Genomic DNA, 27437 nt, shown 5'->3' on the forward strand with positions numbered 1-27437 from the left:
GCTGTCAGTTACCTTTTAGTGACAATCGCAAATATGTCAAGCGTGGATGACAAGAAAGATCCTATGCCTAATGAGGTCGCGACCGACTCCCCGTCAAACACTGCGGACACCGCGGACACGGGAGTCACTGAGCTCATCAATGCTTCTGGCCACGTACAGGAACTCGAGCGGAACTTCAGCCTTCTCGCCGCTGCTGGGGTCGGTCTTGTAGTTGGAACCGTATGGCCGGCTGTCGGGGGGTCGATCCTCGTCGCCATCTTCAACGGCGGTCCTCCAGGAGTCATCTATGAGTTCATTGCAGTTTCGGTTTTCTACTGGATAGTGGCTGCATCATTGGCGGAATTGGCTTCGGCCATACCTTCCAGCGCTGGGGTTTATCATTGGGCTTCAGTAACTCCAGGCAAAAAATGGGGTCGCCTGGTTGGGTATGCTCCATCTTCAAAATGATGCTCATCAAATTGCCTGACAGTCCGTGACTACAGATTCTTTGCCGGATACTGGAACTGGCTGGCATGGGTGTTTGGTGCAGCATCAATGAGCTTCATCCTCGGTTTGTGGCCCCCTCTTGCTGACCGATATGAAGCTCATTCTCGACAGCAAACACGTTCGTGCAGATGTATGCTCTCGAGCACAGCGACTTCACTGCGAAGCGGTGGCATGTCTTTGTGACGTATCTGGTAGGTCGGGAACAAGCGCCGGGGCGAGGCAGGCCCGGTAGTGGGCATTGGCTGACGAGTGATTCAGATTGTAACCTGGATTGCTTGCCTGTGCGTCTGCCTGTTCAACAGGGCGATGCCTTACTTGAATACTGTAGGCATCGTCCTCCTACTGGGCGGTCTCCTAGTTACTATTATCGTTGTGTAGGTCTCACCGTTGATGTGATAAAAGAAGAAGGATTAATTGTTTCTAGGGCCGCAATACCAGGATCCGGCGGACACCCACCACATGCCTCTTCTAGTTTAGTCTGGACCGAATGGACTGCTGACATAGGATATCCTAACGGGTTTGTGTTTGTTGCCGGAATGCTGAACGGCGCATACTCTGTCGGAACGCCAGATGCCGTGAGGTTCGTTCAATAAGCACAACCTCACGACCGCAGTGAATATGCAAAGCTGACCTTTTGCCGCACAACAGTCACATCGCCGAGGAGGTTCCGTATCCTAGCAAGAACATTCCAATCGCTATCGGGCTGCAAATGAGCATCGGATTCGTCAGCGGACTCTGCTATATCATTGCGATCGTAAGTTTCCCATCTCCCAAACGTTTTGGCGAAGATCATGTCATAGCGCCTGGCATCGTTGTTAGTTGCTGACAGATTTTCCAGATGTATGCAATAAACGACTATGACGCACTATTCAATGCGCCGTTCCCACTTGCCGAGATATATCGCCAGGCCACCGGGTCAGCTGGAGGTGCCATTGGCTTGCTGTGTCCATTCCTCTTCTGCATCGCAACCTGCTTGGTAGGCGTATATATCACAGCCGGCAGGACATTATGGACGCTCGGACGAGACAGAGCGACTCCGTTTCCTCAGTATATCAGCAAAGTGTCCCAGAGGTTCGAAATGCCTCTCTATGCAACTCTGGTGTGTGGCTGTCTGGTGACTGTTCTGGGCTGGTAAGTGTTCTAGACATTACGTCCGGCAAATGGCTGACGATAGATAATGTAGCATCTATGTTGGGAGTGCTACGGCCTTCAATGCATTCGTTGGCAGCTTCGTGCTAATGTCTTCTTCAAGGTATTTTCAGATGGGATCTCCAAGTGAGACATTGCATCTGGAGTTGCTAATTTGGGAACAGCTATATCGCAGCAATCCTGCCTCATCTTCTGACCGGTCGCAAAAACGTCAAATTCGGCCCGTTTCAACTGGGAAAATTTGGGGTCGCGCTGAATATGATTGCGTGTGGATACATGACTGTCTGGTTCGTCATCTACTGTTTTCCTTTCGCTTTGCCCACGGATGCGGAAACCATGAATTATGCCTGTTTGATCTGGGGTGGTCTGACAATTTTCGTCACGGTTTGGTGGTTCCTTGGTGCAAGAAAAGACTATGTTGGTCCCAAACCCGCTGGAGGGGTAGAACACGAGGTTGAACACGTGAGAAGAGCTAGTGTAGAGAAGCGAGCTTCAGTGTAGGCATTGCTATATTCATCGAGTATGTGCTCGGCAAGTTCAATAGGAATTGAAAATGAATTCAGCAACGTACTGGAGCAAGATTTCGTGTTCCCCCGAGACAAGCCTATTTTGCCTATTGACCTGCAAGCATCAATGGGGTGCGAGCTTGTGCGGATAAATCTCGGTACAATAACTTCACGTGACCATTAGATCTTGGCATGAATTTATCCCACAACTAAAAATCGAGCCTCTGAAAGATCGAAGCAGTCGAGCGACCCGTCCCAAACTCGACATTCCGCAAAACCAGCACGTCAAGATGTCTGACAACGGCGAGGTTGAAGTCGAAAATCCGACCTCTGGTTGGCCTGTCCTACCAAAAGATGTCATGCAAGAGATCGGCAGCGTGAAGCTCTTTGGGCGCTGGAGTTACGAGGATGTGGAAGTCAGAGATATCTCATTGACGTACGAAAGCCCATATCGGATACCAATTACTGCGCGAGTAAAAGCCCACTGACAAGACCAATTGTAGTGACTATATTCAAATCCGATCACCGGTCTACATCTCTCACTCCGCGGGTCGATATGCCGCAAAGCGCTTCCGAAAGGCACAATGCCCCATCATTGAACGACTGACCAACTCTCTGATGATGAACGGTCGCAACAATGGCAAGAAGTTGATGGCTATTAGAATTGTGGCACACTCATTTGAGATCGTATGTCTCTCTCCCTCTTTGCGAGCCCTGGGGAAACCACTGTGCGAGGGACGAACATCTGACTCCCATTTTGTTCTTCTAGATCCACATCATGACCGACCAGAACCCCATTCAAATCGCCGTTGATGCCATTGTCAACTGCGGCCCTCGCGAAGATAGCACCAGAATCGGAAGCGCCGGCACAGTCCGAAGACAAGCCGTCGATGTCTCCCCTCTCCGCCGCGTCAACCAAGCCATTGCCCTCCTCACCATCGGCGCCCGTGAAGCTGCGTTCCGAAACGTCAAGAGCATTGCCGAGTGCCTTGCCGAAGAGCTGATCAACGCTGCCAAGGGAAGCAGCAACTCCTACGCCATCAAGAAGAAGGACGAGTTGGAGCGTGTGGCCAAGAGTAATCGGTAAAGCGGTTAATGGTGGTATGGGATGTTGTTGCTGGTTGGATCGAAACATGGTAACGACTGGCAAATTCATGGCAGTCTACTTCAAGCATGCAGATGGTAGGCATCATCGTCTGCTCTGGGAGCGCATCATTCGAGAGTGTAGCACACGCGCGGAGGACCCACGAGGTCAGCCAGGGTTGCAGATTCTGCGGCTTAGATGATGTGGCAATGTCCACAAAATTCCAAATGGCATGAAAACGTTGACAAAGACTCGTCACAATCCCTGTTGCTCCCCCGAAAACCTCGTTTCAGGGAATGGGCAAAAAAACTATGAAGCTGCCTCGTCGCATCGTTTACCGCCATTTTTTATTTTGCGACCATCCTGGACTACAGCCGGACTTTAAAACGTGAGCGAGTATTGGGACAGAAAATGACAGAGACGTGATGCATTGAATTCATATTTCCGGGTCCCTCGTCACGACGACCGTGTTCCCCAAACCATGTCCTATATCCCTGCTCGCATTCTCCCACCGACATGTGTTCTGACTATCTTTGTTTTTTGACGCGAGAGACCCTCTTTAGGTTGGTGAGTTCCCGTTATTTGCATTTTGCTTCTGTGTCTCGGGATGTGCCTTTCACTTTGTGGTTCGCCAGACTTTGTCTGAGTTCTCTCCATGTTGGCGTCTGGCTGCTTGTTGCTTTCCTATCGTGAGGAGTGCCCTTCCAGTCTCACAACCAATTGTCCCTGCCACGGCCCATATAGCCGTCCATCCATCGTTGGCCCAAGTATTCATTCTCTCTCCTGTCACAAAAGCCCCCCCGTCTCGGCCAGAGCACCAGGAGAGGCATTTGAGCGAGCCCTGTGTCGTCGTGTTGCGTACAGCGAGGCGATTTCATATCTCTCGGGGATGGTGATGCAACGGCCTGATGTCCCCAAAGGCCATCATCATGTTCCTAGAGCGCACCTCCCTCATATACGCTTCTTGCTCGGGTTTCTTGTGATTGAAACCGCCCTCCTCCGGATCTCCTCTGCCGAACAGCCTCTGAAAAGCGAAGCCCACACAGACAGCGCCCGCGGCGGCTAAGATGCACAGGAGGACAACTACCTGATCGGGGAGGCCCATGGTAGGTTGTTCTTGACGGATTGTGACTCTGGTGAAAGGAAGGCGGGATAAGTCGAACTCTGGATTCTCTCGTATTCGCTGACTTTTGAACTGGGTAGATTAACACTCCAGCAATAGATTTGAACAAGGACAGGGAGGGAATTTTCAATGCTTAATAGCGGCGATTAGCTGGACTTATAGAGTAAATGAAGGAGGCGGGTTTCAGAAACAGGGAAGAAGAGGCAGTTATCTTTGACACCATGTTGGATTTGTACATGTACCCTTCATATATCACCATCCAGCACATACTTGAAGAGCGCAATTTCAATGCGGCAGCATAGCGAGAGCCACTACGCGCAGTGTCTCGGATATTGAAAGCCCGTCCTTTGCAAATCATGCATTGATCGCATGTAAACAAGGTTGGAAGCTTCATCTTTAGTCGCAATTCCTGCTTGTCCGAGGGCCTAAGGAACTGGCCCCATTGATATCGAACGACTGAAATAGAAAAGCGCGGACCAATACACTAACCAGTTTCGATCGAGAATCCGAGCGAGTCGAATCGGCAACGGTGCTGGAGCTCCACTGAGGTCTGGGATATCCCACAAGGCCCCTTTGGACCAAAAGTTTGATCTCCTGCTTGCCAACAAACGGGTGAATGTGGGATTCATTTGGTCTGGCAGGGTTTCTTTCGACCAGTTCTAGACGGAAGTTTTGATGTCAGACCCTGCATTGAATGGCAGCATGTTCCGTGTTTAGGCCATCTGTGCGCAACCTCGACACCGCGGCCATTCAACCGAATATCATTTTGCGCAGCCAAACACGCATTCAGCAATCGGCCAAGCGTTGTTCAGACTGTGAATGCTAGTCCCATGGGCTCTCGTCGGAACGGTCAGGCGAAATCCAAGACTGGGTGCTTGACCTGCAAGTATGTCTCTGTCCCTGGAAATTTGATGGTTCGTGTACTGACATTGTCTAGGATCCGTAGGTTTTTGTTCTCCTCAGACTCATCAGTATCTGGATGGGTCCTTATCGCCAAACTCATCAGCAACTGCGCAGACTAACAGGCACTCGTAGGAAAGATAAAGTGTGACGAGTCGAGACCATATTGCAGGAAATGCACCGATACCGGTCGAAAGTGCGAAGGGCCCATCATCCGCCAGATTCGTTTTGCTGAGGACCAGTTCTCGACGCCAAAGTGTCCAGTTCCGCTACCCGAAGTCTCTCTACACACACCGCAATGCAGTGATGATGAGAGATGGGCTTTCAATTATTTCATCCATCGCGCAGCGCCAGTATTTGCAGGAATCATAGATGTCCCCTTTTGGCTCGAATTGGTTCCCCGTCTCGCTCAGTCTTATGCCTTCGTTTGGCATATGGTGGTCACAATTAGTTGGGCCTTTGAGCATGTCGAATACCGGGAGCTGCCGGCTGTTTTCGATACTGGTCGTCCAACTGCTGTTGTTGTCAATGCCGACCACCGACGAGCACTGAAGTGGTATAACAAGGCCCTTGTAAGTTTCCGTCATCTGCTCGAACAAGGCGAAGCGGACAATGCATATACTCTTTTGAGTTGCATCCTGTTCGGCAGTTTTGAGTTTCAGCAGAGGAACGTTGGTAACGCATTGCGCCTGATGGACAATGCTTACAAACTGCTAGCCCGGAATCTCTCGAACTCTCAGACTCAGCAGATGCCCACGACAAACACCGACATCCACGAGATGGTGACGGCTTTCTCGTCACGAAAAGCGATCCTAATGGCCACCCTTGCTACTCCGACGGCCCCCGAGTGGAAGTATCACACTGCAGAACGCAACACAGGGCCTACCACCATCGCCACCTTGTCAGTGCTCGACGAATTCCGAAAACATTTGTACCAGCTCATGTATGATGCGTACGAAGTAGTCCGAATAAATGCCATCTTGTCTCACGATGAATACGAAATGCAGAAGTTGAGGCCAAGACAGCAGATATGTCTGGAAAAATTGCAACGATGGAAAGATTCCTTCCTCCATCTTCCGGAAGACCTGCGAAATGGTGAAACTGGGTGGATCTCGTCCTATCTTCTGATGCAATGGGGCGTTTCCCACGTTTGGCTGTGCTGCTGCTTGAGCCCGTTGGAGACCTCATTTGATCAGTATATGGATGAATTTGCAGCTATGATCAATGGGGCAGAAAATGTGATGGACCACAGTGCCGGATATAAAATTCGCAGGCCAATACTCACTTGCGAAATCGAAGTGATACCACCGTTATATTTTGCGGCAACCAAATGTCGCAATCCGATTTTGCGCAGGAAGGCTTTGCGCCTATTACGAGAAGTCCCTTACCGAGAAAGCGTCTGGGCATATATTGCGTCACCGCGAGTGGTTGAGAAGATGATTGCTGTTGAAGAAGGCCATGACCGATTTTTGGAATATTGTTTGCCAACCGGATCATTCTCATTACCACCAGAAGAGCGCCGAATACACCATGTGGCCATTATTAAGGCAGATGTGATCGAAGGCCGGCATCGCCTCAAATTTCAGTGGAGTAAAGTTGCGTTTGACGACAACGGATCGCTGAGAATGGTGCATGAGAATGCCTGGCTAGAGGACTGCATCGAAGAACCTAGTCGACATTCAGCATTGTCAAAGATGGTATAAGCATATGCTTGTCAAAGTGTGAATCTTCACCGGGGAAGACCCCTTGCTCGAAGACCTGATATGGAAGAATGCTCGGCCACACAGCAGCCAACGACTTACCGCGAAGGGAATCAGTCGCCCAATTACTCGAAGGCTGGCATGGTGTGAAGAGAGAGAGAGAGAGAGAGAGAGAAAGATCATTCTAGGACTGGCGATGCCCACTACTTGGGCCACTAGTAGTCTGTCTGGAAGGGAGAGGGGTCTGCTTCTGATCATCGCATTCTGACCTCGCAGCGAGTTGCTTCATATCCTCATGCATTGGGCTTGGAGCTGCTCAGATATGCAGGGCAACCTTCTATTAGGCTGCGGGGAATGCATTCCATATGCGGAGGAAGAGCAGTTCTGTACCTATAAGTCTTATTGGTAGTTGAAATCCTTGCCACTGCTCCCGGGACATCTTCTCTGGAGCTGAAGAAAGACGCCAGTTTTGTTGACATTAGATAAACCCATACAATGGCAAATCGAGGTTCTCCCTACGGCAAAATCGAGTTGCCCTCATTTGCTCTTAGCGGTCGCATAACGAAATATGGTCACCTGGTTTCCTGGGCGGGAAGTCCAGCGTGCATATCGGTGAAAGAAATTAGTATACGGGGTAGTTGAGAGTTGCCAGTGGAATGTTGTCCGAGGAACATGCTATTAGTGTTGGAAATTGGGTCGATCAAAGGAATAAAAGTTTGTAAAGACTTCGAAGTGTGACGTAGAGCCGATGATTCTAGCAGGAGGGACCAGAGAGGCACTTGGAGACAGCCACCACACTAGCTGTCAGACGCGTGGAATTTATTATACCACGAGGCAGTTTGTGGAATCTCATCCAGATCAGATCACTTGGGAAAAAGTCCGCAATTTTTCCAAACCCCCCTCCCCCCCCACCCCCAACGCCGGCTGCGACTTTGCAGAAAGGGTGCTTTACCTATTCACCTTCAGGGCTGAGAGTGGGTTGGAAAATAGAAACATGGGCAAGCGCAAACTGGGCGCGCTGGAAAAGGTCGACGCAGACCTCGCCAACCTGCAGAACAAGATCAAACGAGACCCGAAATCCTACCACACCGACTTCCTCCACCAGCACATCCAGTATGAGAACCAGCGGCAGATCTTCATGCAGGCGCCGGCATCGGCCACGTCGAGCGGCATCATCTCCTTTCGTGACCTGATCGAGTTCGTGGCGCACGTGGCGGACTGCTATAAGGACGAGACCAAGGACTTTCCGCGGCAGTTGATTGAGATTCTATCTGCACACCATGCGACATTGGAGCCGGAGTTGAGGGAGAAGATCGTGGGCAGTCTGGTACTGCTCAGGAAGAAGGAGATCATTGACTCGCACATCCTGCTGCAATGTTTCTTCCCCATCCTCACCGCGACGCCCAGCAAGTCGCTGCGAGCGCTGCTGTTCCAGAAAATGCTGAGCGACCTGCGCTCCGCCAATTCGAAGACCACAAATCACAAACTCAACCGCAGCGTGCAGACGACCCTCCACAACCTGATCACGGACGACCGATCGTCCCCCAAGGGGCTGTGGGCGGTCAAGATTACGCGAGAAATGTGGAAGCGGCAGATCTGGACGGATGCAAAGGCGGTTGAGATCATGAAAGAGGCCGCATTGGCCGACAACGAAAAATGTGTGGTTGGAGGCCTGCGCTTCTTTTTAGGTGGTGACAAAGAACGAGAAGAGTTGGAGGACGAAAGCTCGGACGAAGAAACTGTCGATATAAGCAAGCTGCGGCATCAGATCGGGGTCAACAAGAAGAGCAAGAAGGCCGAGAGAAAACTCGAAAAAGCCGCCGCAACGGTCCGTCGGAAAGAGAAGAAAAAGGGTCAGCCTCATCCGTTGAATTTCTCTGCATTACATCTTTTGCATGACCCGCAAGGCTTTGCGGAATCGATGTTTTCCAAGCACCTACAGAATACAAGGTCAAAGTTAAATCTCGAGCAGAAGTTGCTGGCGTTGCAGCTTGTCTCGAGGCTGATTGGGCTGCACAAGTTGACTGTCATCAGCTTTTACTCTTACTTTTTGAAGTATTTGACACCTCGACAGCCTTCGGTCACATCCTTTTTGGCTTCGTTGGCGCAGTCCACACACAACCTGGTGCCGCCGGATATATTGGAGCCTCTGGTACAGAAGATTGCCAACGAATTTGTATCGGAAGCTGCTGCTGGGGAGGTAGCAGCAGCGGGATTGAATGCAATTCGCGAGATTTGTGTACGGCAGCCATTGGCTATGAATGACACCTTGCTACAGGATTTGGTTATGTATCGGAAAAGCAAAGATAAAGGGGTGATGATGGCAGCAAAAGGCCTATTGAGCCTCTATAGACAAGTCGGTGCTGAAATGCTCAGAAAGAAAGACCGTGGGCGAGATGCCACACTTGGCCTGAAGTCAGGTGAACAAAAGCCGCAGAGATTTGGTGAAGAGGCAGTAGGCGAGATTGAAGGGTTAGAGCTACTTGAAAAATGGAAAGAACAAGAAAGGCAGCGGAAGAGGTTGGAGAAGGGTCTTCCGGCAACCGGCTCGGGGGATGAAGAGGACGAGAGCGATGACGAAGACTGGAATGCATGGAACGTCGAGGAAGATGCAGACAGCGATGATTCGGGTGGATGGATCAACGTCGAAAGCGACGAAGAGATCAACATCAGTGACAGCGAGGATGAGCAGCCCTCGACAAAGAAAGTACGGTTCGATCCGCAGATATCCACAACCGACGACAAAGAGAACGAAGGCGAGGAAAAGCCCGACCAAGCAGCAGAACCAAGCAAGACCCAGCAGAAGTCGAATCTGGCCACCACTCGCATATTGACACCAGCTGACTTGGCCAAGTTGCAAGAACTTCGGACGACGGCCTCAGTGTCTTCGCTCATGAAGAATCACAAGTCACATCACGCCTCGAGTACATCGCAGCAGACGAATTCGCAACGACACATGGATGACCCTTTGACGGCCGCAGAAATTGAAGGCCTGGCATCCCTCTCCCGCGGCAAGGCGACTCGAGCGCAGAAGCTGGCCTTGTTGCAAGAACACAAGGATGACCGTGAGGCACATAAATCCAAGGCAGCCCGGAGGAAGGAGCGAAAGGAATCGGAGGGCAAAAGCACGACTAATAAAGAGAAGGCGCGCAGGAAGAATTTCCTGATGACACTGAGCAAGGCCAAGTCCAAGGGGAAGAGGAGCCTGGTTGAGCACCGGAAGATCTTGAGAGCGCACGTTGAACGGGGGAAGAAGGGTGGGAGGCGAGGGAATGGAGGGTAGATGTTGGATGTGATGCGCTGGCGATGCCATGATAGCAATACATAAGGTGCTGTGAGGATGTTGACGATGTTTCTTCTTGGTGGTTGTGAGTGAGCAAGCCACTGGGCACGACTCGTACAAGGGCAGTAAAAGAAAGGATCAAGGAATGAATCCATCCATCCTCCTACCAACCTCCAACAATTGAATTAATTAATTGCTCGTATGAGCTGTGAGCATGGCAGGTGAGATGTAGGGAGCAATCTCATCTCAACCCTTTCTCCCGCTTCCTATTCCTCTTCTTCATTCGGCTCAGCCCACTTTCCCAACGAACCCAAAACTGTCTGCGCCAGCCACGCCCCTCAAACCAATTAAAACGTGGTCGCGTAGAGTGGGAAGCCTCGCGTCAATTTCGTGTCAGCGCGGCCCAGTTTAAGTTTTCCAGCGACAGAACACAAGTTCGGTCATTTCGGACGCGGATAGCCAATCAGGGCTCCCCAATTCTGCCCAGCCCGCCCAGCCCCGGACTTTTGCATTGGGCGAGGTCCGCACGCTAGGCCTGAAACTCGCTGGGCTAGCGGCGGGAGCGAAGCCACTATTAATATCGCCATGCAGGAGAGTTTTAGGCCTTAGGGGGGCGGCGCAGGGAGGCGAGAGGCTGGAGGCTGGGGAGGAGACTTCTGGTTGGTCTGTGTCGGAGGGGCTGCAGGGGACTGCAAGGGGTTTTACAGGGGTCTCTACGAGTAGCCTCCTCTGGGCCGCTCAGGGCAGCCTCAGGGCTGACCTTTCAGGCCAGAAACGCTGCAAAAAGAGGCTCACCAGGCCCCGTTCAGCAGGGTTCATGGCTCTCGCTCGTCTCTCGCTTGATGCTTGACGTGATCCAGTCGCTCCGGAAACTCGATAAGCCCTGATATGCTCAACCTCTTCCTGACTCTTGGTGTCTCTCCTCGCCCTGTCATAGTAGTCGCCGCCGTACGAGGACACGCACACCAAGAGCCAATTGCTGCTGCGCAGTTGCCGGACTCCAGAGTCGGTTAAGTTGCGACTCCCAATCCCCTCGTTTTAAACTTCGACACCTCTTTTTCAATTCCTTCTTGAATCAGCTCCTGTCTCTTTCTCCCTCATCTCACTCTCATCCTCACCTTCTCCTTCACCCTCATCCATCAGCACCAGCTCTAGCTGCCTTCTTTCATTCACAACATTAATCCTCCCTCAACCCTCGGCGCCTTGCTATTCACTTAGCAGGGAAAGGACCCTCTCGTCGAGCATCACACCTTCACATTCTCACAGTCGTTGCCTTTCACCCTCACTGATCAGTCTCGAGCTCTGCCAGCGCCCTCTTTCAGTCGCTTCTCACCAGTCTTTACCAACACATCCACATCACAAAAAGATGGGTCTGCCAGAAGACTTTTCCACTCCGGTGCCCTCCATTGAGTCGGACTCACCCCACTCCAAGCGTCGTCGCTTCACCCCCAACTCCCTGCCTCCCATCATCCCTGTCACGGACAACGCCGACATTGAAAACCACACCTTTGACTCGCCATTGCTCCTGCAGCTCTGCGAACAAGCCCCTGATCAGGCGGAAATCGAGGCAGGTCTTCTCCAGGTCGGTATGCGCGTCAGGAAGGCCGTTGCTGAAGGATACAAGACTCATCAAAAGAAATTCACTCCTCGGCCCTTCTTCGACATGCACCGGCTTTCTCCAGAGACCCAAGCTGCTCTGTCTGCTGGCAACGCCGATACTACTAACGAGCTCTCCCCTTATTCTGCCGCCGAGGTGCAGCCCATCAGCACCGCCACCTTTTGTGGTGTCAGTTTGGCCTACCTTTCCCATTGTAGCGAGGACTGGTCGAGCCCTTCGTTCACCCAGCAATCTCTCTGGTCTTATTCCACCAGCCACAAGCGTTCTTACGAGGCCGACTCCGATAGCGACGACAGCCAGGACTGGCAGCCTCGAACTCCAAACTTGGTGGCTGACGCCGGAGTTCACATGCCTGTAGATTATTTCGCCATCGACATCGACACCATGAGTGATGTCAGCCCAATGACCCAGGTCGGGGACCGTGCCAGACAACAATTCAACAGCCGACGCATGGCTATGCCAAAGAGTCGCGGCAGATTCCTCCAACAGCCCGAGACACAAGTGCCACCTACCTCGGCCGTCAACCCATTCGCCAACATGATTGTTCAACAACCCGAATCTCAACTCGCGAATCATCTTGGTCACAAGAGGATGATGAGCTGTGGCATGGAAGCTGCCATGGATTTCGGTGAAGCTTCATTCCTGCAACGACGGGAGGATGTTGAGATGGATTGCTCTTGAAAAACAGAAAAGAAAAAAAAAAAATCACTGGATGAAGCCAGGATTTTGACGATTGTATTATTTATGGTTTGCGTTGCTTCATGAATTTTTCGGTTTCAAGACGGACAGAAACGCATCAAGAGGGATGTCCTGCGGACGAATTGCGATGACCTGAAAAGGGCTTGGATACGCAAATCGATGAGCATAAAACGGGGGAGACGGAGGAAGTCGAGAGATGCTTGGATGGACGCCTCAGCAGCCGTCCTGGGGAACGCTGTAAAATATTGCGAGCTGTGATCATCACTGGGTGGACATGGAAATAGGAACATTGTATATACGGCCTGGAATCCGTGAACCTGGATTGAGTCGTCTGCGGAAAGCTGGGAAGGTGCTTATCCGCCTCGGTCGACAGGAGCAAACGGAATTTTGCAGGAGTCGGTGCACACTGCAACAAGAGGGCGACTTGCATGCCTCATGTTATTATGCATTATCAATGGATGAAAATCAAGCTCAGATAGATAATTAAAGAATGAAAATACAATGAGCCAAAAATGATCTCGACTCCCATTTTTAGCCGCCTTTGAGACATCATCGTGTGCACTTGCACGTGATTGTGATGGGAAAATCCGCGACCTTCAGAGTTGATTTTTTCTGTTTTTCAGTCCTCCTTGACTTCAAGCTCGCTTCTACGGCAAGCGTCTTCTCTTCAGGACTCCAACAACGGACTTCTTGTGTTGAATACGGTGCCCACACTCGCCCAGACAGCCGTAGAGTGTGCGGCCGTTAGAAGAACATGTTAATCACTCTTGAAAACCATCCTTTCGCTTCCATGTTAACCTTCGACAAGATTATAGCCTTGCAGACCAGGCGAGTGGGAACGCTATGGCGGGTAATGGCAGATGTCTTTCCAGGGAATTGAAGACTGCAGACATGTCCTGTCCAAGCCTGACCAAACCTGGCATACCCTGGCAATGTCAGTCCCCCCTTTTGTGACAGGGGCTGGAAGTGGCCATCAGATCCGACCATTTTCTATTGGCTACGCGCGACAAACACCCTCGTGAAACAGGCAAAGGCGAGGGAGATGGCATGACTCCTGAACTCACCAGTGAGTTGAGGCGCCGATAACAAGGCCCAATTTAAAAGTCATTTCGCTCTGCTTAGCGATTATTTATGGCGGGATGACCTTTGTCGTCGTGATTCCTCTCGAGTGCGCAACGATGAGTTTGCCCATGAAATCTTCATTCTTTAACCAACAGCCAAAGCATTCACGAGAAGAGGGGCTTTCTCTCTTCTCAGTGTGAACACATGATGTCCACCATGACCATTCCCGGCCTCTCGCTCATCCTCCGTGCGAGACGATCGCCACTTCTCGACTTGATTTATAAGTACACGCCCTTACCGGTTGAAGGCTGGATTAGGATTCTGGTGCTTTATCCGGGATTTGCGAACGACGAGCTCTCGTGCAGTCTTCAATCCTGGAAAATCGAGGACGTTGCCAGGTTGGGTTTCGAGGCCCTGTCTTATGTCTGGGGGAGTGACTATGGATCTCAACAGGCGAGAAAGCTCGACTGTGATGGTGCTCCGCTGCACATTCGAGCGAACTTGGACTGTGCATTGAAGCATCTTCGCCACGACCGAAACACGAGGTTCCTTTGGGTGGATGCCGTGTGCATCAATCAGGGAGACAAGGAGGAGAGATCTCGACAGGTGAGTGGTTTCTATCAACGCCATCGAGATCCACTGTCTCGAAAGCTAGCATTCTCACACCAGGCGGTAGGTCCAACAAATGGGTGCAATATACGCAAGCGCGTCGAAAGTCCTCGTTTGGATAGGCCCGGATATCAATCACGAAGCGAAGGAATCTTTCGCCCTGATACAAAACACTGCCACTCTCCTTTCCGAGATGATCTCGGACTATGGAGATGTCAATCTCTTCCCTCCCATTACCCGGGAAAGTAGAATAATCTGCTCGGACACCCTCAAGTGGGATATGGTCCGCCGATTGATGGATTCGGAGTGGTTTTCGCGGGTCTGGGTACTCCAGGAAGTCGGCCTGGCCCGTTCAGCAGTCCTGCTCCACGGTAACGCAACGATGAACTGGGCTTACCTGGTTGAATTGATGCTTATCGTTGCATCACGTGTTGATGTCGCCTCACTCATGGGAACCGTCAAATCTGGTATGGTCTGGGACTTGTTCGAAGACCTTTGGCGGACATTTGGAAATGATATATCTTGGAGGAACGAGTTGCCGATGTGCAGGACCTTGAACTCCAATGAGAGTCAAGTGAGCTTCATCAACATTCTAAACGATGGGCGGTCCTACAAGGCCACTGATCAAAGGGATCGTGTATACGCTTTCCTCAGTCATCCGAGTACAGCTTGCGGTATTGCAAAAGAGAAAAGATTGGTGGTCCCCAACTATAACCTGTCCGTCGACCAAGTCTATTTCAACACGGCCGTGGCCATCCTGGAAAATGACCCATACCCGTGGACTCTGCTCACTTGTATTGACCATACTGTAGGATCCCCTTCACTTTGCGGTCGGCGACCCTCGTGGGTTCCGCGTTGGGACGAAGGGTGGCGTGTGTATTGGTTGGGCTACCCAGAGATGTGGTATCGAGCTGGCGGAACTCAGCCCGCCACATTTCAATTCGAGGTCTCCAGACCAGAGTCGTCTTTACATCTAACGGGCGTAATCTTGGATTCCATCGAGTGGACATCTCGGGTATTCGATTCCGAAGACCTTCTCCTTGAACCCCAGAAGAAGGAGGGGCCGTTGCAAAAGCTGTGGCAAGGGTTGGAACATGGAGACTGTAGTCATGTTTACGGCAGTAGCCCTTACGATCGAGAATACGCCTACAGCCTTACGATCATAGCGGGACGGGCAACTGATGAAGGGCCTGCTGAAGACAATCCGAGTCTTCACCGCGCCGTCTATCGAACATACAAAGAACTACTCCACGACGGGACTAGCGGTGACCATGGAAGTCATCCACTGCCATCAACAGATGCAGACTCTAACCGTCAACAAGAGCAGGATTCTCCAAGATCCCTCGAACTCGAAGCGCTTACCTACGTCGGCAGCAATCAGCGCAGAGCCTTACATAACCGCCGATTTTTCCGAACGTCAAAGGGCTACTATGGAGTTGGCCATATGACAATCGAGATAGGTGACGAATGCTGTGTTTTTAGGGGTGCAAATATGCCATTTGTCATTCGAAGGGTATCAGCCAACGGTGTGCAAGGAGCGCCTACCTCAAGTCGACATTTGCTTGTGGGTGAATCTTATGTCCAAGGCGTCATGAGGGGAGAGATATTTCTGAAGATAGATGCAGGCGGGCGTGATGACCTGGTTGAACAGAAAATTATCCTTGTGTAAGACAGATTTTTGCTGATTGAAAAGAAATGATGATTGAACCCGGTAATAATAATATTATTAGTATGTGAACGAGCCCGCTTTGGTACTTGTCGAGGCGGTCGTTGTTGACCGGCAACGGACGGATGACTAATTACATCACGTGCTTATAGCCAAGATTGGGTTTCCTGATTTGGGCTGTAAACAAAGAGTCGACAGGAAATGCCATTCTACCGAGTACTCGTATCTGCGGTGCCTCTCACTCAACTCGCTATCCTCGCAGTACTGCATCAACTGAAACCATGAAAGTGTTATGACGGTGACTTTCACCTCGAATGGCTTCTAAACTCATGGATGCGGCAATTCTTGTCAATGATAACAACATGGAAAACCACAATCCACACATTAGTCCGAACCCGCTCAGGTGCCCTCCTGCACCACTGCACCAACTTTCGCCAGAGCGTATCAACCAGCAGCGCCTCCCTCAATCCCCTTCCCTACACAGCTATGTCGTTGACCATGACCGACCATGCACCCGTGATTCCTTCACGTCGGACGTTCAGTCGAAAGTCGCCTTCCTGAACAGCTTGGCTGCAAATACCAGCGTTCAGTCGTCACCCACCCGGCCTCGAAGACTCGGAGCCACCATTTCAGACAGTTGCAATGGCACCCCTAATCATAATCTTAATAACAACAACGCCCTCCAGCGGGCAGTCATGGGATACGAGGAAGCGCAGGCGAGTCTGGCAACCTTGAACGCCGAGCTAGAGCGGGCAAAGGAAGAACTCGCCTCGAAGAAGAAACGGGAGAGGATGCTCTCACAACGTGTCGAGGATCTCTTGGAAGAATTGCAGGCGGAGAAGGAGAAACGAACCCGAGATCAAGAATCCTACACGAAAGAAATCAAGCGGTGTCGCAAGGAGACGTACCGTGCTGAATTGGCGGTCGTGGAGGCAAGGCAGGATCTGCAAGAAGTGAGGGCTGAGTTGAAGAAATGCCAGGCTGAGATGCAGCATGAGAAGACGGAGAAGGAGAAGGCTCGTCAAGAGAGTTTTGAGAGGGCTTACGCGCTGGCGGGAATGGTCGGGGAGATGGATCAGCTTCGGGATCGACTAAAGGCCGTTGAGAAGGAGAGGGACGCAGCTCTCTCGGAGGCAAAAGCCAATGCCGTCGAAAAGAATGCTACTTTGGAAAAGGGTGTTCAAACTGAGTTGAAAAAGACGAACGAGTGTGCAAAGACAGAAAAGACCGAGCAGAGGAAGACATTCAAAGAGGGAGAAAAGATCCGGGCTCCGCACTATTCGGACAACGAGAGCGATATCCAATCCGCCCCAACGTTCAGAATGGTGCCAGCATTAGTATCAGCGGGTCGCATGATACCTGAAGATCCCGCACGTCTGTCTGCACCAACATTGCCAAGCTTTGCCTCTGCCATATCTCGCTTAAACTATTACGACAAGCAGTTGGGAGGAGAGAAGATTACTCCCGAAGAAGAGGTTGAGTTTCTAAGGCAAGAACTGGCTTGGGCACGGAAGAAGCATGAGGAAGACTCGGATTTGATTCACTTCATGCATATGCAGTGCCAGTTCAAGGCATGTCCGTGCCGACTGGCCGAATCAAACGGGGATCGTTTTGTTCACGATCAAGTTTATGACGCAAAGATGCAGCTGCAGCAGCAGCCTGCGTCAAAGAAGAGGAAGATCTCGAATGATGTGGAGAAGATATCACCTCTAGAAGAGAGCTCCGAGGCATTTGCGGAGCAGCCGCACACCGACACAGACATGTCGACTCAAATCACACCAAAAGTCGAACCCGAATCGACACATGAGAGTGAGCCAGCGAAACTCCCCCCCAACCCGACGCCAGAGTCGACGGCGAAGGCGTCTGAAGAGCCCATGGTTCTCAAACAGGCCATTGAAGTGCCCCTCCCGGAGCCAGAGCCTATGGAATTGGACTCTAGCCGTACTACACCAGAGCCGACAGCCCAGTTGGAAGAAATTACGCAAGTCTTGGTTGAACCAGCAACTGGCTTGCAGCCGTTCTCCTTTTCGACATCTACCACAAGTAATGCCGGCATTGGAACCACGGCTCCAGCACTTCGGCATACCGAGAGTGCCTCAGCCGTCCTTGATCAAGACCTTTTCGATCTCTCGCCGCCGAAACAAGCGCCTCCAAGACGACCTTCGACAGCTCTAGGTATCTTAACTGTCGACTCACCTATCCGATTAGTGGCGGATTCACCACGCTCAGTCAGGTCCTCTCAGCGTGAAGGCGTGCGGTGTCTCCCCAAAGAACGAAGCCAACCCATTACGCAATCTGTCATGACAACGACCACGAAAATCGCTCTCAAAGACCCGTCATCCTGCTCTAGCATGCACAGACGAGCACAATCAAAACCCAACCTGCGAAGCCACTCACCTTTAGTGACTTCAGTTATGTCTCACCACGACGGTATTGACGCACCAGAAGCATTTGCAAAAGAATCGTCAGCATCACCCGCAGCGAGCACTGTATTTCCTGTGACACCCTCACACAAGCATTCAAGGTCAATGCATAACTTGGCTCTACATGCGCAACCGCAGGCTCACACTCAGGGCCAAGGTCACGCGCAAGCTAAAGTTCATGCAAGGAGTCCGCAGACAATCGTTGCCGCGACCACCACCGCCACCACCACCACAACAACTACTACTACTACACGAGTACCGCTTAGACAAGCCGTGGATGCAGACGATGTGTTCAGCCCGGAGCACCACCTGAATCGTAGCGGGTATGACCATGCCCAAACCGAAGTGTTGAACATCAGAGTGGACTCCAACACAAGTAGAGAAACAATGACACAGTCGCAGTCAAGGGTGGCCTCGATTTCGAGCTCGGCCATGCTCTCCAACGTCCCTGGCACGCCGATCTCACGCGAAGCCGCGCTGGCGCAGATCCGCGCGCGGCGAGACCGAGCCAGAAGCGTCAATCTCAAGCGGTCGCTCGAAGGGCATGGAAAAGGGAATGGGAATGGTGGCGCAAGGAGCCCGACGAAGCCATCGCGTCCTGGGGTGTTGAATGGAAGCAGCGGCCTGTTTCAAGCAGCGGGCAAAGAGAATGCGAGGAGAGAGATTAGCCAGGCGAGTGCGCCTGGACGACTTGCTTTCTGAGTCTGGGCTGGCTGTATATGTATGGAGTACCGAGCAGCTCTCGATGAGACGGTGAGACTGATTGAATGAATGGGCCGGAGTTTGATAAATGGACAAGAGAAAAAAAAGACATGGCTGCTGGCTGGCTACATAGTGGCTAGATAATCTCAACCGCTGTTTTACAGACAGACCGACGACAGACTGTCACCTTTGGAAAAATGCCTGTTTGTTTCTGTCTCTGCGTGTCTCTCTTTTTGAGGAATGTAAAGATCCGCCGTTATGTCGTTGTCTTTGTGTGCTGTGTCGTTTATCGCATATGGCTGTACTTGTCCTCGCAATAGGACATTGAAACCTCGATAGAACATGGTAAGTTGATCACCGTGTCCCAGCTAGTACATAATTACGAGAGTTTCGTCAAGTTAACGCCGCGATATATTGGTTTCCATCATATTCCGAACCGATGTATCACGATGAGTATGAGTGGATGTTGTAGTATAGGTACGGTATTCAGGGTATTATAGTATACAGACAGACAGTGGGATTCGCTGATCATGCGCACAGAGGACGGTTTGTCCGTTAGAGCTCTCGATGGTGGACGGAGCGTCTATGTGCCATATACACGGGAGATGGACTGTACTGTGTTCCGACCCCTGCTGTGGTCCTCGACTCGACATATATGGCTAGCATTGACGACCAGGCGGAACCAGGACAGAGATCCATCCCCCGGCTCTCGTCTGACCACCTCCTCCGGTCTCGGAAATAGCCACTTATAACCTGTCTGTCTGTGTTCCTCGCAAATTCCGCGTAGCTGCCCGATCGATCATGCTTTGGACAAGGCCACAGGGGGTGGCTGTGGGCGGTGCCGGTGAGGAGGGCACGATTCTGGCTGTTTTGTGCTTAAGATCTCCTCTCAAGTTCGTCGGCCGTTGTTCCTTCGACCGACCGCGCTCTCTTTCCCCTTTTATCATTGAGCTGTCGCAGAAACCCAAGGCGTATATACCCACGAGCAAAGCGCTCCACGAATCGAAACGAAGCAAGCGTGTCCGTGTGTCGCGCCAAGTTATGTAGTTTCAAGCCATTGATAGCCCGTTTGACCTTGTTCAGGTTAGAAGAGGTTTCGAGCCAGAATCCCTCGTCTTTGTGACACCTCATAACTTGCAATCTCAAATTATTTAATCTCTGCCGGTCGGTCCATCGGTCAGGGTGAGGGGACAAGTCCATAATTATCTCGTCCGTTACTGCTGCCAGGAACGTAATGTTGGAGAAACCCTTTGCCGATACATCAGCATCGACATCAAATAGATCGCGTTTGGCCTTCCTATGACGATATTTGATTGCAGCCGGCAACGCGGTACTACAACACTCTGCGTGGCGCTGGAAATCGGTGCCAGCATCGAGTAGAATCAGCACACCACCCTCGTGGCCACATTCGGCTGCAGCCTCGAATGAGTAGCCATAGCTTCGACGGCAGTTGACATTGGCACCAGCATCGAGCAGATTCCGCACGATATGCTCGTGACCACGTGCAGCCGTAGTTCGCATCACATTGTAAGAACAGTTGCACTCATAGTCGAGCAACTTTTTCACTATATTCACTCGACCTTTGTCAGCTGTCCGGGTAAGTAAAAGTTCAGTGGGTGGTGGGATGCCAAAAAGTGGTAAGGAAGCATAAGTGCTAAGAAACCGGTCGTTCTCTTTACCACGGAGTCCTTGTGCCATCTCGATGGTAATATGGGTTTGCTCCACGTTGTTAACGGCTCTCCTGTGTCCCTTTTTTTCCCTCCAAAAGCCAACCGTCTTCCCGTGGAAAGGGAACAAGTTCATTTGGCTTCCCATCTTGGAGATGTCCGTACCAACAAGCCCCTGCATATTTCAGGAAACTCCATAAACTCCATATGTCTTCCTCGGTTACGTCCGCGGGTTCAAGCAAGTCAGCATCGCTGAGCTTTGCTTGGAATAGCCAGAGGGCGTCAACACATATCTGCGCCAAGATTCTCGCATTGTCTGTGGGCATTAATGAGTGTTTCCAAGCACCGCATTCTATCTGTTGGTTGTGAATTAGAAATTCCTTCGCAGTCTGATAGACGAGGTGAATTGTCGACTTCTCAATGAAAACAAATAGTCCGCACCACTCTCGGATATACTTCTCCAGACGGATCCTCTCGATCAGAGCGGGTCTCAAAGAGTCCATTTCCTTTGAAGTAGCTATGCCAAGGGCTATAGACATCTCGCCGACGTTTAGTGGCCGCCGAGCACCTACTACTGTGTGCAAGATGGTTCGCACTATGTGGCATCGATGATCCTGCACTCTATTGAGGATCTTTTCGTACGCGTCTTCCACCGACCTAGGAAGCGCTGCAATCGAGGTTTTGATCGAGTCCTCGTCATGATGAAAGTTGTCTCTTGAGGCTTTCATAAATCCTATCAATGGCGGGAGAGAACCACAGATTCGTCCGGTTTTGCATGTTCAATAGCTTTTGCTCCAGGAGTTTACTCACTTCCAGCGACAAGGGCAAAGTTTCTGTCATTTCAACAACGCGAGTGTGAATGACCGAGTTGATCTCGGACCGAATTGCATTGTTTTCGTCTTCTCCCCGAAGGCGAATGATAGGAACCGATGGAGCGGCTGCTTTCATGCTGCGTAAATTGTATGCTGTCATATGGCCGGCTGGTAACCAGGATCTTCAATGAGTGTGTCCGGCATCCCGATGTCCTTGTATCCGCGAAAAACGCAGCGAGGTTTTTGATCAGTCGGTGCCGATCGGCATTTCGGCATTCATCAGGGCCGTCTAATACGCAGAAAACGTCACGCGAGTTGTCTTCAGTAGTGGCTGCCAGGAATATCCTCCAGAGTTCATCTACCTCCTTCGCCAACTTGTCACCATTTCGTCACCAAGTAGGTATTGCGTGCGCAAGAAGCCGCGGCTGGCTTGTGAACAGTTGATGGAGAAGAGCACAAAATGCAGAGGCTAGATTGTTCTGATCCTCATTGTCTTTGAAGAAGATATCACAACATGTTTTTGCGGTTGTTGTCTGCAATTCGCGATCGACTAGGAACTTTGATAGCGTCGACTTGCCGCAACCGGGATCGGCAGATATCCACAGTAGATCGTTACTCGTGTTCTCTTGCCATTGTCGGTATTTGATATTGTTTAAATCCCAAAGGCAAGTGTCAGGTGCTCGAGATGGGTTGACGTTCTTCTGCTCTTATACGAGCCTAGTTTGAAGACGCGATGGCATGACTGATATTCTGCATCCTGGGAATTTGTCTCTCGTCCGTGAGGTCGTTATCTCAGCCACTGAACTTCGCTCCCGACAGAATCCATCAGATAGTAAGATTTAATGGGTCCTCGATGGAAATCATTTGGGCTGGGAAATGATAATGACAGAAAGGATACACTGCACACTAGGAAGAGGACAGATTGGAACCTACCAGGGATTGCTTGCATCGGTTGTTGCCGGCGGAGCTGCTCTGGAGTGAGACAGAGAAGTAGTTCTTCTTGCGGCAGCGTATGGATACCATTCGTCATTTTTGTGCGAATCAGCGGAATCACATATTCCTCGTACCACAAGGATAGGTAAACTATTCGCAAGACCAGCGGCTTCCATCTCCACACACAATGCACCATAAGATGCCCGGAGGTTGTCTCGGAGAACTGGGTTCTTCATTACCTCATTACCGGAAGCTATGATACCATAATGGATCCGAGGGTTAGTGGTTTGTCGACTTTGACGAGGGATTTCGTGGACAGGTAGACATTGATCGCAATTGTCTTGACCTTCAGGGTGAGGACATCTGCTTTCGAAGAGGCGATCTTTCTGCTCGCCGGGGGGGCCATACATCGGATACCGATGGATCATGTCGGCGAGGTATGCCAGCATTGGTCGACTTCGATTTGCATGGTGTTGCGCTTGTAGCAAAGTGATTGCAGTCAAAAGGACATTTGGGGGCGCATCGAGAGCGCCCTTGAGTTCGAAAGGCACGGCCATGTTTGGCCTTGCCCTTGTCGTACTGCACAACGCTGCCGCTGGTGCCGCTTGGCTGGCTGACCACAACGTCGCCGAGCCTGATGTCGATATCCTTCTCCAAGTGTGGTATTCCTCCGCCAATACCAACCAAGAGTATGAAATCGAAATAGTGGAATGTTTTGATCATGTCTTTTGCAGTGTTCGCTGCTGCGCCAAGTCCGTCAGTGCCAGCAGGGAGACCGGCAATAACCACATTGTGGTCGTGTATGGTTCCAGCATGGTAAGTGTTCTGATCTCGACTTTCTCCTTTGATGATGCTATAGTCTCTGTCCAGCATTGCTGTGGCTGCCATCTCCACCCTCAAGGCACATATCAACCCAATGTGATATTCATCTTTAGCTGGTTGGGCCATGCTGACCAGATTCGGGTTGAAACAATGCCATATAGGAGAAGGATTGTTCTGAGAAAGCGGACGCTCAAGGGACTCGGGAAGGCTGGGTGCCAGATCGTGAGGAGAATGAGGTCAACAACTCAACCGTTGCGCAGCCTCAGTTGAGACAGTGACTGGAGCCCGAAGAGCCTGCTGATGAGGCGCGCCGCTTGGACTCCGTTTGCCTGTAGTGCCATGATCAGGCTGTCAAACGATGGCTCGTTTGGGTTTCGCCCAGCACAATGTAGGGTGGCTTGCAGTTGCACGAGCACGAGCGGGTAAATCTGAGTTTAGTCCGGCAGCCTTGGTAGCTCACATACCCCCCGCCTTGCCCCGGCACAATGACAAGGTAGTAGAAGCAGCAGCATCAAAAACTTTTCACACATCACATGCAGAGACGACGACCTCACCTACCAGAGGGAAGCAAAACAAACGGAGAAACCGTATCTCAAGCTTGGGCTTGGAGTTCCTGGAACGCAGGTCTCATACCGAGTATTCTTTAGTTCCTGGATCGTTTGATCCGCTGTCCATAAGCGTGTTCGTCAACATGGACAGGCTGGTGCAAGTGGACACGGTTTCTATGGTCTAGTATGTCGAAAGGGATACACCGCACCAGGAGGAAGTCCGCCAGCTCCTCCCCTCCCTCCCCTTCCTAGTTCAGGTGCTTCAGCATGTTCTCCTTCAAATGGTCATCAGCCTCCGTGGCCTCTGCCTCGACGTACCCTTCGTCTGTACCCACGTACCCTTCCTCATCAACATAGATTCCCTCCGGGATGAATTTCCTCATTACGTTATTCACCCAACTGTGCGGAATGCCGAGCTTCACCGACTCCTCGATTGCCCTGTTCATCCTCCCGATGTACTCTTGCACAATTTTCCCAGGCGTGGTGCGGAACTCGTCGACGTAGACCAAGGCACGGATTGTGGTGTTGTATGATCCTGTTGGCCCATAGGCGCCATTTATAATGTGAGAGGACGGGTTGGATACACTGATGCCGTACTCTCCTGGATCCTTCAACCATCTCGTTACCGTGACGGGCAAATAATGTTTGTTATAATCCCACCCGCCTTGCAAATACCGCTTCACCATCTGTGTCTCTGGGTCCTGGTTGACTTCGGGTGTAGGGTTCCTTGCCTCGTTGTGGCCCTCGTACATATCCAACCGGGCCTCGTCCACAGGGTGCATATTGTACAGGACGCCCCACACGGTGTTGTGGTCGGCAGCGGAGTTTGATTCGGGGAGCGCGACGACATTGGCATATCCACGTTCGCAGATTATCCAGGCGTGAGAGTCCAGACGGGCGATGGCCACGGGCTGGCTGGATGAAGGTGAGTGCTGCAGACGAAGTGACATTTGGTATGCCGAGAGGTTGGAACCATAGGCGAAGTAGAGGGTGCCAGTTTTAGAGGAGGTAGAGTGAGGGTGGTGGAGGGACTGTTCCTGGGACATCTTTGGTTTGTCGCATTCACTTCTCGATAGTGATCGGGGAGAACGGTATCCTTTAATAACCTTCAAATGTGCATATCCTCCTCAGATATCCCCTGGAATGCTGTGTCGAACTGCCGATCGTGTGTCAACCCGACAATATTCACGAGCAGGATCGTAGAGCGCCGTGCCCCAAGATATTGAGATCTCGTACCCTTGGTTTGCTGTTTGCCGGCCCCCTTTATACGGCCAGCACACAAACAAGAGTCTTCAAATCGAGCAATTTATCATGCATGCACACGCGCACGTGTGCGTCTATATGTCTGTATGCCTGTATCTAACCAGGCTTTCTAATCCGCAGCCCGCATCAGAAAGCATACAAAGATTGTGAATAAACGGGCCGGCTCAATGGGGAACGGGAGAGGACAGCAGGCGGTGTTCTCTATGTGTATCGTAACGGAAATGGTAATGTGAATGCTTTCGAAAGCTGCAAATGTTGAATAGCAAATCTAGACGAGTGACAATAGCGGACAGCAAGTGATGAGCGGGAATTCGACCAAGTGAAACAACGACGGCGTGGGGGAAGGCGAGATATGTATGGATCTGGTATGGAGATGTGCGTTCGTTTTCTTGCTCGGTTGATGACATAAAGACGACGCAAGGCTCCGGGTGATGCCTGAGGTTGATTGGCTGGAGACGGTGTCAGCCAGCCAACCGTGGAGGGATGTGGTTAACAAGGCTGAGTGAGATCTTGTAAGTGTCTATGGTAGGTGAGTCTAGGATGTTCTTTCGTTCCAGGGTCGCCTCCATTTGATCGTCGAGATGTTCCATCTCATTAGAATCCTCCTCTCCCGATGGAGAGGAGATCCACCATGTCAGTTAGTTGGCTCACCCAGCATACACGGCATACTTCATAAACTCCTCATCCTTCCTCAGCCGGTCCAGATCCTCCTCCCTCAGAGACAGCGCCACTGCAATTTCTCCGTCCGGTCTCTTGGGCATCAAGTAGAACAGGCTCTCCAACGGCACAAACTGCGGCCTGCGAACAGCCTCTGGTTTTCCCAATCCCAGGTTGAAATCGAGGTCGTAGCAATTATACTTGGCCCAGGAACTAAGCATGATGTCCGCGGACAGGTCCAGTGTTGCGGTCACGTTGATATTGGTGTCCTCCGGTGAGCGATGAAGCTGTGTTGCGAGTGCGCGGGTCGCATAGGCCAGATTCGAAGTTGCAGGGTCGATGGCATCGCGGAGTTTCGAGGCGATGTGACCTAGTGGTGCATTGAGTAGCCTCTCAAATGTGTATGTACAGTACGTCATGTTTTGAACGAGTCCTGGATATGTGGCTGGAATGCCCAGGTAGCGCCGTGGATCGATTGCGCGCGCCAAAGTTGTCTCTCTGTGAGCCTCCAAGCGGGGAAGACGGGCCCGGGCCACACATATCCAGATGAAAGCGCTCAGGACGTCGTCGGTCGAGACATAGCCTGATTGGCTGGTGACGAATTGCATTGCCTGCGATTTCAGGCGGGCGAGGGACGCGGCAGAGAAATCAAAGTAAATCCAGCTGCACTTTGGAGGTTGAGGTTGTGCAGTTTGGCCTTCCGCAGCATTCGATGCGGATTGATGTGCAGAACGCTCCCCAATCTGATAGGCCAGTTCAGGCCCCGGTTCGCAGGTTTCATCCAGGAGTGGGACGAGATTGCGCCGGTCGAGGTTGCCGTTAGAGACTTCTTCGACCGTGAATGGCTCATTACGACAGGCCTTTGAGAGGAGGTGCATGACTTGGGCCATGCCAGTCATGTCCATTGTATTATACTGCGTCACAAAGGTGAGCAGCAGACCGCCTATGATGAAGTTGGCCTGCATCAGAAAAACCGGCGCTGGACCGTCTGTGCCCGCCGCCAGTGTATTGATGGGTGCGATTATGGACTCGTCCAGCATGCGGAAAGGGAAATTGTTCTGTCGAAGGACATCCATGGTTGCTATCCAAGGCCCATCTTTGAGCTCCTTGACCACCAGCCGAGGCGTCTTTTCGAAGGGATTGATTTTGTAAATATTTCGGGCGCCATCACCTGGGCTTTCGCGAAGTACTTGGCCTGCTACCCACGGAAAGCTGGCAGTCAGTCTCTCGAGCCCTTTCGTCAGTGTGTCGATAATGTCTGACTGGGACGAGCCACCATCCATCGGAAAGCACAGACATAGCTGAGTGTATAGCTTGTAGAGCCCTTGTTGTTGCCCGAAGATATTCAGATGAAGGGCGAGGTCCTCCATGTTTTGCAACCGAGGGGTTTGTGGTTTGGTACTTACATTGCCAGTGAGAGGGTGGATCGTATTTGTATTTGACATAAAATAACCACTGTGCCTCTGTCTGCGGTCTTTGCGAGACGTTGCCCGTTTGGCATTTTGCGATTGGGGAGCTTTTAGCCTTTCCAGCCAGGGAAAGTGGAAAATTCAGTCGAACATCAGTCCGGTCGGACGGACGAGCAATCCAAGGCCATGTACGGAGTACAGAGTCCATAAATCTGGAGTAGATCTAAGAGAGATATGTCAAGTTAATTACGACTGCTATCGCTTCCCTGTCATCCCCTACCAGTTTGCGTGACTGGATATAAGACAGTTGACTTAT

At 51.4% G+C, this 27437-nt stretch overlaps 11 protein-coding genes across 11 annotated transcripts; 7 read left to right on the forward strand and 4 right to left on the reverse strand.

Moving 5' to 3' along the window:
* Window positions 1–33: 33 nt before the first annotated feature.
* Z519_04192 (uncharacterized protein) lies at window positions 34–2136 on the forward strand (the record flags this gene model as incomplete). The annotated part of the gene is made up of 9 exons (XM_016761938.1): window positions 34–425; window positions 483–550; window positions 598–677; window positions 745–860; window positions 911–1066; window positions 1135–1240; window positions 1325–1617; window positions 1670–1738; window positions 1800–2136. The coding sequence occupies 9 exons, from the start codon at window positions 34–36 to the stop codon at window positions 2134–2136; spliced, it is 1617 nt and encodes a 538-aa protein (XP_016622276.1).
* A 295-nt stretch (window positions 2137–2431) lies between these two features.
* On the forward strand, window positions 2432–3228 carry Z519_04193 (40S ribosomal protein S5; the record flags this gene model as incomplete). Its single annotated transcript, XM_016761939.1, has 3 exons — window positions 2432–2577; window positions 2645–2828; window positions 2911–3228. The coding sequence occupies 3 exons, from the start codon at window positions 2432–2434 to the stop codon at window positions 3226–3228; spliced, it is 648 nt and encodes a 215-aa protein (XP_016622277.1).
* Window positions 3229–5178: 1950 nt separating this feature from the next.
* Window positions 5179–6951, forward strand: Z519_04194 (uncharacterized protein; the record flags this gene model as incomplete). The annotated part of the gene is made up of 3 exons (XM_016761940.1): window positions 5179–5234; window positions 5286–5290; window positions 5384–6951. 3 exons carry the CDS (start codon window positions 5179–5181, stop codon window positions 6949–6951), a joined length of 1629 nt encoding a protein of 542 aa, XP_016622278.1.
* A 991-nt stretch (window positions 6952–7942) lies between these two features.
* Window positions 7943–10231, forward strand: Z519_04195 (uncharacterized protein; the record flags this gene model as incomplete). The annotated part of the gene is made up of 1 exon (XM_016761941.1): window positions 7943–10231. The coding sequence occupies one exon, from the start codon at window positions 7943–7945 to the stop codon at window positions 10229–10231; it is 2289 nt and encodes a 762-aa protein (XP_016622279.1).
* A 1366-nt stretch (window positions 10232–11597) lies between these two features.
* On the forward strand, window positions 11598–12530 carry Z519_04196 (uncharacterized protein; the record flags this gene model as incomplete). The annotated part of the gene is made up of 1 exon (XM_016761942.1): window positions 11598–12530. The coding sequence occupies one exon, from the start codon at window positions 11598–11600 to the stop codon at window positions 12528–12530; it is 933 nt and encodes a 310-aa protein (XP_016622280.1).
* Window positions 12531–13826: 1296 nt separating this feature from the next.
* Window positions 13827–15888, forward strand: Z519_04197 (uncharacterized protein; the record flags this gene model as incomplete). The annotated part of the gene is made up of 2 exons (XM_016761943.1): window positions 13827–14216; window positions 14287–15888. The coding sequence occupies 2 exons, from the start codon at window positions 13827–13829 to the stop codon at window positions 15886–15888; spliced, it is 1992 nt and encodes a 663-aa protein (XP_016622281.1).
* Window positions 15889–16214: 326 nt separating this feature from the next.
* Window positions 16215–19010, forward strand: Z519_04198 (uncharacterized protein; the record flags this gene model as incomplete). Its single annotated transcript, XM_016761944.1, has 1 exon — window positions 16215–19010. One exon carries the CDS (start codon window positions 16215–16217, stop codon window positions 19008–19010), a length of 2796 nt encoding a protein of 931 aa, XP_016622282.1.
* Window positions 19011–19886: 876 nt separating this feature from the next.
* Window positions 19887–21180, reverse strand: Z519_04199 (uncharacterized protein; the record flags this gene model as incomplete). Its single annotated transcript, XM_016761945.1, has 2 exons — window positions 19887–20599; window positions 20847–21180. The coding sequence occupies 2 exons, from the start codon at window positions 21178–21180 to the stop codon at window positions 19887–19889; spliced, it is 1047 nt and encodes a 348-aa protein (XP_016622283.1).
* Window positions 21181–22770: 1590 nt separating this feature from the next.
* On the reverse strand, window positions 22771–23370 carry Z519_04200 (uncharacterized protein; the record flags this gene model as incomplete). Its single annotated transcript, XM_016761946.1, has 1 exon — window positions 22771–23370. The coding sequence occupies one exon, from the start codon at window positions 23368–23370 to the stop codon at window positions 22771–22773; it is 600 nt and encodes a 199-aa protein (XP_016622284.1).
* Window positions 23371–24040: 670 nt separating this feature from the next.
* On the reverse strand, window positions 24041–24838 carry Z519_04201 (uncharacterized protein; the record flags this gene model as incomplete). The annotated part of the gene is made up of 1 exon (XM_016761947.1): window positions 24041–24838. One exon carries the CDS (start codon window positions 24836–24838, stop codon window positions 24041–24043), a length of 798 nt encoding a protein of 265 aa, XP_016622285.1.
* Window positions 24839–25702: 864 nt separating this feature from the next.
* Window positions 25703–27082, reverse strand: Z519_04202 (uncharacterized protein; the record flags this gene model as incomplete). Its single annotated transcript, XM_016761948.1, has 1 exon — window positions 25703–27082. One exon carries the CDS (start codon window positions 27080–27082, stop codon window positions 25703–25705), a length of 1380 nt encoding a protein of 459 aa, XP_016622286.1.
* Between the last annotated feature and the right edge of the window lie 355 nt (window positions 27083–27437).

Source organism: Cladophialophora bantiana (genome assembly GCF_000835475.1).
Source record: "Cladophialophora bantiana CBS 173.52 unplaced genomic scaffold supercont1.5, whole genome shotgun sequence".
NCBI classification, from domain to species: domain Eukaryota; kingdom Fungi; phylum Ascomycota; class Eurotiomycetes; order Chaetothyriales; family Herpotrichiellaceae; genus Cladophialophora; species Cladophialophora bantiana.